The 12,207-nt window shown below is 40.7% G+C and overlaps 1 protein-coding gene across 1 annotated transcript in view; it reads left to right on the top strand.

The window, feature by feature from the left end:
* The window catches only part of SUCLG2 (succinate-CoA ligase GDP-forming subunit beta), a 323,754-nt gene that overhangs the window by 139,545 nt on the left and 172,002 nt on the right, over positions 1–12,207 (top strand). The window contains exons 3-5 of the mRNA XM_021007549.2: positions 970–1,069; positions 2,114–2,204; positions 10,025–10,177. Coding sequence (XP_020863208.1) covers positions 970–1,069; positions 2,114–2,204; positions 10,025–10,177 — 344 coding nt within the window. The remainder of the gene's footprint in view (positions 1–969; positions 1,070–2,113; positions 2,205–10,024; positions 10,178–12,207) is intronic.

Raw genomic sequence — 12,207 nt, 5'->3', positions numbered from 1 at the left:
ATATGTAGGAAATGACTTCAGTTGTTTTTCAGTCGTGTGTGACTCTTTGTGACCCCATTTGGGGTTTTCTCGATGAAGATACCAGAATGGTTTGCCATTTTCTCCTCTTGCTAGTTTTACAGATGATGAAACTGAGGTAAATAGGGTTAAATGACTTGCCCAAGGTCATACAACTAATATCAGTGGACAGATTTGAACTCAGGAAGCTGAGTCTTCCTGACTTCAGACCTAGCACTCTCTTCACTGAGCCACTTTGGTGACCTAGGAAATGGTCACAAGAGGCAGTGTAGGATAATGGAAAGAGCACTGCATTTGGGGTGAGAGCACTTGAGTTCAAATTGTGACTACTCCCTGTTCAACCTGGAAATCATTTCCCATCAATAGGCCTTAGTGTCCCCATCCGTAAAGTGAGTTCAGAGTCAACTGTTGCCAAGGTCTCTTCTGTTTCTCAATTCAGCAATTCCAAATAGATTGCCCCTAAGCTTCTTGTCTCCAGTCTTTTTAAGCTTTCCTCATTTACCACAGTCTCCTCCCCACGTGACATCTTAGCTCTATTCCTGAAAGGTCACAACCTTCCCCAACACACACACACACACACACACACACACACACACACACACACACACCCCACTCCCCTGGCTCCTTGGTAAGTCTCTAAAATGTTATGTGACCTCAGATTTCTACAATGTGTTTTTTCTGCAAAATTCAAAGGCAAGCCCACCTTTCCTTCCCTCTTCAGTGCTCTCGATCGAAATTGTCATTAATAAACACATTCGAAGTGTTTGACTGTTGCTTGTGGGTGGGCCTCCTAGACAAAAAGATGTCTGTGAAGCTCTGTAGTACCTTTATTTTGAAAGCTGTTTCGACAGAGATTTTACTAGGCACTTTTAGAAGTTATTTCCAATCGCTTTTCTCCCCGTGGAGTTTTTTTTCCTTACCCTAAACCTACGTGGTTTTTTTTTTTAACAGATGCAAAAGAAATTGTTTTAAAGGCTCAGATATTAGCTGGAGGGAGAGGAAAAGGCACTTTCAATAGTGGATTGAAAGGAGGAGTTCATTTAACCAAAGAGTAAGTTTGGGAATTTTTTGTCTTTGTCTGTTAGTCAAAAATGTCACTTGTCTAGGGGTTGGGTAAAGAGAGGAGGGCATTGAGGGCCAAGAGGTGGGGGAGGGGAACCAAGCAACAGGAGCTAAGGGTTGAAGAGGGCATACATAATATACTTCTTCTTACCTTGGCCTCCCAAAAGCCATGTGCTTTGGAATACCCTGTGACCTTGGGCAAATAACTTCCTCCTCTCTGGGTCTCAGTTTCCCCATCTGTAAAATGAGGGGGTTGAACTTTATGACCTCTAAAGTCTTGATGCTCTAAATATATAAACCTGTGAGATCCCCCTGCCAATCAGGGAAGAACATAAGTACATTCCACGTATTCTCTCTTGACATAAAGGATGGGGCTGACATAGATGGGTCATGAAGGGGTACGGATTGTTGGCCAAGGGAAGGAGGTTTGACTTTCTACGGCAATGGCTATGCTGGTATGGCTTACATCCTCTGCCATTAGCGTTCCCCCAAATGTCCCCTTTATCACATGAATAGTTATCAATGACTCTACATTGATGATCAAAGACATCATGCCCTAACTTCTTCTTCTGATATAGGGAATCTGGGGCTACCTAATCTGACCCTGCTCTCCCCAGTCAGCTCTAAGTCATCCTACATCCCAGTGTAGTCTGAGCTCTCTTCTGGCCATGTCTGTCTTCTCATTGTCTTCTGCATGTCGCTTGATCTCTCTGTACCCGGGCCTGAAAGGATGCCCTTCCCATCTTTTCTTAGTTTATTTGATCCTTTTTCAGCTAGTTGAGAGCAAGCTCATGCATCCTTCCACATGGCATTCCCTTGTGATGGTTTTTACTCCTGAATTTCACCATTAGTTTTGGTGCCTCAAAAAGATTTTAAACTTTTTGAGGGCAAAGGTTGCTTGTTATGATTTTATTCTTGCCCACACAGCACAGGAGCAGTAAACTCCCAATTCAAGAGGGGAGAAATGGAGCTCTGTAGTGGTGAAATGAGAAAACAACAACTCTGTTATTAATATCTTTTTTTCTTCTCTTAGTCCTAAAGTTGTGGGACAGCTGGCTAAACAGATGATTGGTTATAATCTGGCGACAAAGCAAACGCCGAAGGATGGTGTGAAAGTCAACAAGGTAGTATGGATTTTTTGTGGGTATTATTTTCTATAAAAATATAAGAACAGAAGCAACAAGGAATCAGAGAATTGTGGAGTTAAAAGGTGCCTTCCCTGAAGTCTCATTCAACCTGGCTTAGAAAAGCAATCCCTTTGAGAACACACCTGGTATAAGTGGTTATCTAGTCTTTGCTTGAAGAACTCTAATGCCCTGTTACATTTGGAGGCAGCCATCACCCTTTGAGATAGCTCTTAGAGTTCTGAATGTTCCCCTTACATTGGGCTTAAATTTGCATCTTGACAATTTCCCATCCCTGATAGTCCTTCCTTCTGGAACCAGAAAGAGTAGACCTAATATCTGTTCTTCATGAGAGACTTTCAGATACTTGAAAACAACTATCATGCCTCCAAAAGCTTCTGTTATCTAGGCCAAATATACCTAATTTCTTTAAGTGATGCTCATATGACATAGACTTCAGACTCATCACCAAAGGTACCTTAATGTAATGATTAGAATATTAAAGTTGGAGTCAGAAAGATCTGGATTCAAGTCTTGCCTTATTGTATATTATCTTGGATAAGTCACCTCTAGATCTCAGTTTCTTCATCTGTAAAAAGAGGACTTGATGGCCTCTACAAGCCCTTCAAACTCTAAAATTATGATCCCATGATCCATCTGGTTTCCCTTCTCCGCCCTCTTTCCATCTAACCAATGCCCTTTCTAAATTATGTCTGAAACGGGAGACTTTTTTTAATTGAGACTAATGAAACAATGGATCCTTATGTAACATATGAGAAGTTCACATTTGACATCCTTCATGAGACAATTAAAATTCAAATTGCAAATAGCATAATAGTTTAAAAATGTTTTTTTTTTCCTTCCAGACTTGTGATTTTATAGATATAGGGAGCTTCCATATGTGGAAACTCTCTGTCTGCCAGTACAGATCAATTACAGTTTTTCAAGTTGGAGTCTCAGAAAGAAACCTAGAATCCTGAGGTTCAATGACTTGCCCAGGATCACACAACAAGTATATGTCAGAGGAAAGACGTCAATGCAGGTTTGCGGGATTGCAAGGCCAGCTCCTTACCCTGATCTCCTGTATGGGGGTGCCTTTCCACACAACTCTTAGTAATCACAACAACAACAACACAATTTTGACAATAATAAATTCCAAGGACAACAATAACTGGCATTTACGCCATGCTTTATAATTTGCCAAGCCCTTCACAATACATTTTCTCATTTGTATTTCACAACAACCAAGGGAAGCATTACTAGTACCAATAAGTCCACCATTTTACAGATGAGGAAACTGAGGATCAGAAAGGTGAAGCAATTGCTTAAGGTCACACAGCTAATAAGGGACAGAGGCAGAATTATACTCATCTTCATGTCTCCCTGTGCAGCACTCACTCTATCAATGATGCTTCTCAGTCAAGGGCCTGGAAGTGTCTATGATTGTGTATCAATAGATAAAGTCTTGTAAGTGAGGTCTTAAATTTCATTGTATCATGGACCCCTTTTGTGGTCTGGGAAGCTTAGGTACTTCTACCCAGAATAATGTTCTTAAATGCATAAATACATACTTGACATCACAAAGGAAACCAATTATCTTTAAAGGAGAGAATGGAAGAAACATTTAGCAAGCGCCTACTATGTGCCAGGCACTCTGCTCAGTGCTTTATGATTATTTTCTCATTTGATTCTCGCAACAGCCTTGTGAGGTAGAGGCTATTATAACCCCCATTTTACAGTTGGGGAAACTGAGGTAGAGGTTAAGCGACTTGCCTGGGATCACACAATTAGTAAATATCTGAGGCCGGATTTGAACTCAGGTTTTCCTGACTCCAGGCCCAGCACTCTATCCACTGCACCAACTGGCTGCCTGTTAGAATCGAGTATTTAATATATTAAAGAAAAACACATTCTCCAGCCTGAGCTTAAGAAGCCTTACTTTAGAGGGTATAGTCCCTAAAGCTGAATTGGCAGTCTTCAAGTTTTTTCTCCAGTATTGTTGAGATGTTTGTCTCTTCCTTCCATGCATCCTCCCAGAGTGAAGCTCTGGGCCCATCTCTAGTACCTGGAGACAGCAGCTTTGTTACTTTTTATTTTCATTTTTCACAGACAGTGTTGTAGAAGGTTCTTGACATGGCCCAACAATCACCAACTGTTGACTAATGTACCATGAGAGCGCCTTGGCGTTGGCCCGGAGAGAAGGCCTCTCACTGGAAGGAAGTTTTAATAATGATGCCTCATTAGCCCCATCAGGCTAAGGATGCACACATAGCCTGTGCCAAGCAGTGGATGCAACAAACAAAGAAAGCCACTCACCGTCTTTTCCTGCAGCTCTGCCTGGCAGCGATATTCAACTGACAATTTGAAAGTTGCTCTTTTGGTGGTCTTGGCCTAACTTTTTACTGCCCTATGAAACTCAGCCTGGCTCCCTTTTGAGGGAGAGAGAGACCACACGTGAGATTTCCTGATGAGGAATTTCTCTCTACCAGTACAAGTTGGCAACTTCTCTGCACCCTTTTCAAAAAATGTTTCACAATTTCTTTACTGAAAAGGATGGCATTTGAGAGAGTACTTTTTAAAAACTGTAACAATTCATGCTGGGTTTTACATATATATAAACAGATCTCTTCTCCCTAGCTCAAAGCTAACATTTATATCATGCTCTTCATTAAAAAAAAAAATCAGATGTAGCACAGAGAATTCCTAGTGAGAACTGTTCCTTTACCAATTCATTGGCATAGAGGATTCCTAGTGGAGAACCTTTCTTTACCGATGCAATTGTTCAGAAATGTCAAGTTTTACAGAGTTGCCTAGTAACTGAGAGGTTAAGCCATTTGTCAGTGGTCAGAGTTCCAGTGTTATCATAGGTGAGACTTGACCTGATGTCTCTTAGACTTTTGAGTCTGATGGTCTGTGCATTGTACCAGACTGACTCTAAATATATTACTTTCCAGTTTACAAAGCAGTTTCTGCAAGATAACCCTATGTACTAGTTGGTGCAAGCCTTGTGATGACTATTTGTTGTTGTTGAGTCATTTTTTGGTGGAGTCCAGCTCTTCATGACCCATTTTGGGGTTTTCTTGGCAAAGATACTGAGGTGGTTTGCCATTTCCTTCTCCAGCTTAATCTACAGGTTAGGAGACTGAGGCAAACAAGGTTAAGTGATTTGCCCAGAGTCACACAGCTAGTAAGTAGCAGAGGCTGGATTTGAGCACAGGAAGATGATTCCTCCTGACTCCTGGCCCAGCACTCTATCCACTGTGTAACCTAGCTGCCCTAATGCCCAGTTTACAAATGATGAAACTGAGGGTCAGAGACATTAAAGTGGTTTGGCCAAAGTCGCATAGCTGTGAAACACCTCAAGATTCTAAACATTGAACACTTGCCTCGCTATGCTGTCTCACTCCTTTTAAAAGCAGAACTTGGGGTACCATTAAATAACAAGCCTGGGATCTGGAAACCTTTTGTGTATCATTTTACTTTCATTTTGCCTGGAGACATGCTCCTGAAATGTCATGGATACAGCACCCTTTTACATACTGAATCAATTTCTATGTGCACCAGAGTCATGTAGCATCACTCTCACTTGGTTTATTTTGGTCTTAGGCAGTTCAGCAAATTAAACACCACCAATATTTATTAAATATCTACTATTTGTAAGGCATCACCTAAGAGCTAGGTGATTTGTGTCCATATTTTTTTCTTCAAAGAAAATAACCCTATAATTAAGATAGTCAGTTCAATGAATTAGCGCTCTCTCTCTCTCTCTCTCTCTCTCTCTCTCTCTCTCTCTCTCTCTCTCTCTATCTCTCCCTCTCTCTCTCCATTAGGTTGGTAGTTGATAAGAGATAAATGCTTGTTCAAGTGAATTGGATTAAGTGCCTACTATGGGCCATGTAGAGCTCTGGCTATATAAATATAAAAATGAAAGTGGCTTTGGAGGCCTAGGCCCAGGGCACAAAACCAACTACCTCTAATGCTTACTAACTTGTGACCTTGGCCAAGTCATTTCACCTCTTGTGCCGCTTTCTTCATTTGTCAAATGAGAGGGTTGGGTTAGATGGTCTCTGAGGTCTCTCCTATTGTCATATGAAATAATCCCTGTTCTCAAGGAGCTGACATTCTAAAATGTCATTGCATTCTAAATAAAATTACTTTAAAAAACTTGCTCAGAATTTCTAATGATTCTTGAATATATTGGTGTGAGCACAAGAAGCCTTTCCTGATCCCCTTTGGTTGTACAGCCTTCCTTCAGTTGTTTTCAATTTTTCCTGTATGTAGCTCATTTGGACAGGGCCATTTACCATTGTTTCCCCCATTAGACTATGAGCTCCTTGAGGGCAGGGATTGTCTTTTGCCTTTCTTTTTATCCCCAGCACTTAGCACAGTGCCTGGCACATAGTAGGTGCTTAACAAATGTTTATTGACTGACTAGGTCCTTCTTCCTTCTACTGATAGAGAAGCCCATGCCACTAGAGGGGCTTCATAAGTGATCATGACAAAAAATGAGTGACTTTCCTCGGCTCATAATAGGATTGTTGCTTTGGAGCAGGAAAGGACATTAGAGGTCATCTAGTTGAATACTCTCATTTTATAGAGGAGGAAGTTGCGGCCTTAAGAGTTCCAGTGAGTTGCTTAAGAACATAGGACACACATAGTTAAGAATAATATTAACTAGAATTCAAATATTGGCCACTATGTGCTAGTTTCTGTGCTAAGGACGGTAGAAATATTACGTCCTTTGATCCTCCCAACAATCCTTAGGAGGTTGCTATTATCATACCAATTTTACAGATGAGGAAACTGAGGCAAACAAAAGTTAAATGTCTTGCTCAGGGTCACACAGCCAGTACCTGTCTGAGGCCAGATTTGAATTCACTCCAGGTCTGGCACCCTATCCACTGCACCGCATAGCTGCCCCTGGGAGTAAGTGGCAAAAAGAGGCCAGTTGGAGCTCCAGTTTTGTGATGTCATGTTCAATGTCTTTCCACCACACCATGCTGCATCTCAATGGCTAGGTGAACGTCCCTCCTGACTCTAGGTCCTTTGATGTTCCTAAGCCTCCTTGTACTTACTGAAGTTGCCTTTTGGATAACAGATGCACATTGTCTGCTGGCAGGCCTGTAGCTGAGGCCTTTCTAGTTTGGTCAGACCTGGCAGATCTTCCACTCTGTTGGCATGGACTTTTAAAATCCCAGGGTCACTTTCATGCCGGCATTAGGCATTTGAGTAGCATTTTAGTGGAGGAGTGTGGAATTCAGTTGGCTATGAATAACTAGGCCAAAGGAAGCAACGTGATAATGGGCAGGTGGTGTCAAGGTTGGCTATGGAGTCAGAAAGACTTGGACTGGGGGCCTGCCATTCACATGGAATAGCTGTGGAATTATGAACACATCACTTCAGGTCTTTGAGTCCCTGGTCACTCCAAGTTACAGGGTAGGTAGGGAAGGATTCACTACACTGAGAAGGATGTCTTTACACTGATGTAATTGCAGACTTCATGTATAAACCAGACTTGAAGTCAGGATAGCTTAGGTTCAGATTTTCCCTCTGAGACTTATCAGCTGCTCAATACCATGGAAAAATCAGTACCATGACTATGGAGTCAGAGGACCTGTGTTCAAAGCCTGCCTCTGATGCTGATTACATGTGTAATGGAAAGGGATTCCACATGGGAATCCCCCATATTGAAGATGTCACAAGTAGGGCAAAGCAATTTCACCTTCTTGGGCCTCAGTTTTCTTACCTAGAAAATGAGGGAGTTGGAATATAGAGCTGTGACCCTGGACAAGTAACACCTTCCATGTGCTTCTGGCAGGTCTAACAGTATGCCACCTATGTTTTTTCTAAATTCACCATCTTTCTAGACGTCTGTTTACTCCTTTGCACAACAGGAGGGTAATGCTAGATGGTTTTTGAGCTTCCTTTCTAGCTCTTAACCTTATACTCCTCAGTCATATACCAGTTCAGATCTGTGTGGATAAGGAGGTTTCCACATGGGAATTTCCTCTTCTATAAGTATCACCGATACTTCTGGTATTTATGTGATGAATAATCTTATCTTTGAAAATATCATTGCTAATTTGGAGGGGGTTAGCATGGGACAGTGGAAAGAGCACTGAGGCTAAAGTCAAAGGCCTTGATTAACTAAAGTCCCACTCTGACTCTTACACACTTCATGAACCTAGGCAAATTACATGACCTTCCTAGATCATGTCAACTAGCATTCTTTAAGCACTTACTATGGGCTGCTGTCAGTTCCTGTATCTATAAAATGAAGAAGTTGTACTCAATGGCCTATGATGTCCATTTCAGATTAAAATCTATGATCTTGTGATCCAGTAATTATGACTGAAAATTACGTAGCTCTTTAAAGCTTGTAAATCATAGAAGTCATCTCATCTGAGCCTTACAACAGCCTTGAGAAGTAGGTATTGCTGTTATTATTATTTCCATTTGACACGTGAGAATACTGAGGCAAAGAATGATAGAGTAATGCCCAGTTTCACACAATACTGAGGTGGAATTTAGAATGAGGTCTTCTTGGCTCAGAGGCTGGCCCTCTGCCCACTACATATGTTCATTAATTATAGAATCCATTTTGCATCACTTAAACTTGCTGGATTTTATGGTATTTTGCTATTAAAAATGTTATGCTAGTTAGTCTAGCATGACAGCTAACCCAGGAAAGAGAGATGTTACTGTGAAATGAAAAGTTTCTGTTGGTTTAGAATTACTATAGTAACTAGTTTGATAATTGCTAGGAGCCTTCTTTGTCTTGAATTTTAAGACAAGTTCCAGAAGAGTTCATCAGCCAATTAATTAATCACTTGTTAAATGCCTACTGTATATACCAGATATTGTGGTATCAAATTCAAGTAGACTTGGGATCCCTGCTGGCCATATGTTGACTTAGAAAACCACAAATTCACATTACCTATGTTATATTGCATTTTTATTTATTTTTTTAAACATTTCCCAAATACATTTTAATCTGGTTCTTCCTAGAATTTTGCTGATGAGCTTCATGTCTCTGTCTAGATGATGGGAATGCAAATAAAATTAATGAAATAATGATCCCTGTTCTCAAGGAATTTATAGTCTAACAGAGGACACAAGAAGAATATATAATTGTAAATAGAATAAAAATGAAGGGACCAAATATCAATAAATATAAAGTAGTCAAACATGGTATAGTTTGAGAGGGAGGACATTAGTAATGGGGCATTGGTGGTCAGGAAAGGCTTCATGTGGAAGGTAATCCTGGAGTTGCATCTTGATGCAAAAGAGGCATCCTCTGGGGGGTGGGGGCTAAAGAGGAAGTACGTTCTGGACACTGACCAAAACCAGCAAGATCGAGCAGCTCTCTATAAAATAATCCTTCATTTGGCAAGTTAACTGGGTTTCCTACCAGTCAGATATGAGGTAGGAAAAGAAAAAAGATTCTACTAATATATCTTTGGTGCTAAACTCTGGAATTAAAATAACAGCTGCTTGATAGGACTTTTTGCTTAAGTAACAGTTTCTCAAGGAAGGAAAAAAGAAATGATTAAAGTGGGAAGGTTCCTCCAGGCAAACCAAATAACTGTCACTTTAGCAAGTTAGCAGGATCAATTAGGGAGGTGAAAATGGGCATTATGCACTGTAAGAATGGAGCTTCTCAGATCCCCAGGAGCTCAGGCAACAGTATGTTGAGTCTCAGAATGAAACTGTTCTTGGCTTTGAAGCACATTTGTCTAGATCTATTTTCTGAGTGGGAAAAAATGGGGGGGGTAGAGATCCCATGCTGAATCAATGTTCTTCTCTTGCTAATTTGGCAGGTGATGGTCGCAGAAGCCTTGGATATTTCCAGAGAAACCTATTTGGCTATTTTGATGGACAGATCCTGTAATGGTCCAGTGCTGGTTGGCAGCCCCCAGGGAGGAGTTGACATTGAAGAGGTGGCAGCCACCACTCCAGAACTAATTTTTAAGGTATATTTAAATTAAAGAAAATTTGTTTCTTTGATTATACTGGTGAAAATATGAAAAAATAAAAGCACAGAATCTGCTTGTCGGGGTAATGAGGTGGTGCAGTGGATAGAGCACCGGCCCTGGATTCAGGAGGACCTGAGTTCAAATCCAGCCTCAGAAACATAACATTCACTAGCTGTGTGATTCGGGGCAAGTCACTTAACCCCATTGCTTACCCCCCCCCAAAAAAAGAATCTTCTTGTCACCTCACCTACTCAGGTATCTTCAGTGGCTCTCCCTTTCCTTTATGTTAAAGCACAGATGCCTTACCCAGGCATGAAAAAAAATGTGAAATGACAGTTTTTTCTTTTTTTGCTGTCTCTTACCTTTACATTTTAGTAATTTCCATTTAATTACCTCCTCCAATTAAACTATTTTTTTTAATCCCCTCTCCTTTTCTCTACATAGAGATATATTTAGATTGCCTGAGCTAATTGAATATACCAGGGAAGAAGTATGTCAGAGTGGACAGAGGGCTGGCCTTGAAACCAAGAAAACCCAGGTCTCTCCTCTGCCCCATTCTGGCTGTGGGACCTTGTGCAGGCAGTCAACCTCTCAGTGCCCAAGTGATTTCCTAAGACTCATAGGAGAGATGCTAACCATCATTGAAAGAGGAGGCTTCCTCACTTGGTATTATCACTGGGAAAATCACATATTTTGTTTCCATCTCAATTTTTAAAAAGCTATTATAAAAACTTAAGTTGACTATTTCTGTGTAGAATTCAAAATGAACCACTTGCTTTTTATTCTTATTGCTTCCAAGACTACAGAGCCAGATTTATGTTGTGTTGTGAGGATTTCACAGGCTTGTACACATTGTCTAATGTAATCCTTCCAAATGAGTTAGCTAAAATGAGACAAGATGCCATCTCCACCAGGGTGTGCTGTGGCAATGTAAGTTAAGGATGTTTAAACCTCAAACCCTGTTCTCTGTGTGTGTGTGTATGTGTGTGTGTGTGTGTGTGTGTGTGTGTGTGTGTGTGTGTGTGTGTGTATTCCCAAGTGAGGAAGCTCTCATGGCTCATGGAGGTTGGCACCTTGTCTGCAGCCTAGAGTCTTAGAGTTTCCTACAGGGATGAAAGGGCAAATGACTTATCCAGGGTCACATAATCAGAATATGACAGAGACAAGACTTGAACTTAGGTCTTTGTGGATGTGAGATCAGCTCTGTATGTCATTGCCCTTATTAATTGTTTCAAAATATATAACCTTATTTAAATAGGAGCACATAAAAGCTATATGGGAAAATGTGTTTTTTTCATTGAAAAATGTTTCTTGTTGGCCATGGTTAAGCATACCTAAAATCCCAGCTTATAGCAGAAGCAATTACTTGAGGCCAAGAGCTCTGAGGTATAGTGAGCTAAGCCAACATGATTGTAGCATTACATTCAACATTATATATGGTGCATTTAGAGAAGTAGGTGGTCACTAGGTTGCTTAAGGACAGGTAAATTAGACCTGGTCAGAAATGAAAAAAGTAGAGGAGGTAAAACTATGACTCTTTGCAGATGAAATGAACATATCCTTGCCTAAAAGACTATTTTATGGAGAACTCACATAAGGCAAGATCTCATGTGGTGGTCAGAAGAAACTATACAAGGACACTCTCAAAGTTTCTCTTAAGGCCTTCATAATTGATTGTGTGACATGGGAGATACTGGAACAGGACTGCCCAGCATTACATATCTTCATCAGAGAAGGTGCTGTGCTCTATGAGCAAAGCAGAATTGAAGTAACTCAAAAGAAATGCAAGATGCACAAATTTAGAGAATCCACCTCAAATGTTCTCATGGACTATTTATGCCCCACCTGTGATAGAGCATTCTGAGCTCATATTAGTCTAATCAGCCACAATCCGATGTTTTGTAACTTGACTCTAACATAGTGGTGTCATTTTGGCCCTCTCTGAGAACTGAAGACAACAACCATAACCATAACAGTGGTATACTTAGGGAATCCCAGAGAATCAACTAAAAAAAAAAACTAGTTGA

Source organism: Phascolarctos cinereus, unplaced genomic scaffold, assembly GCF_003287225.1.
Source record: "Phascolarctos cinereus isolate Bilbo 61053 unplaced genomic scaffold, phaCin_HiC Scaffold_4;HRSCAF=312, whole genome shotgun sequence".
Classification (NCBI taxonomy): domain Eukaryota; kingdom Metazoa; phylum Chordata; class Mammalia; order Diprotodontia; family Phascolarctidae; genus Phascolarctos; species Phascolarctos cinereus.
Note: the sequence above shows the minus strand (reverse complement) of the source record. Positions and strands in the feature narration are given on the sequence as shown.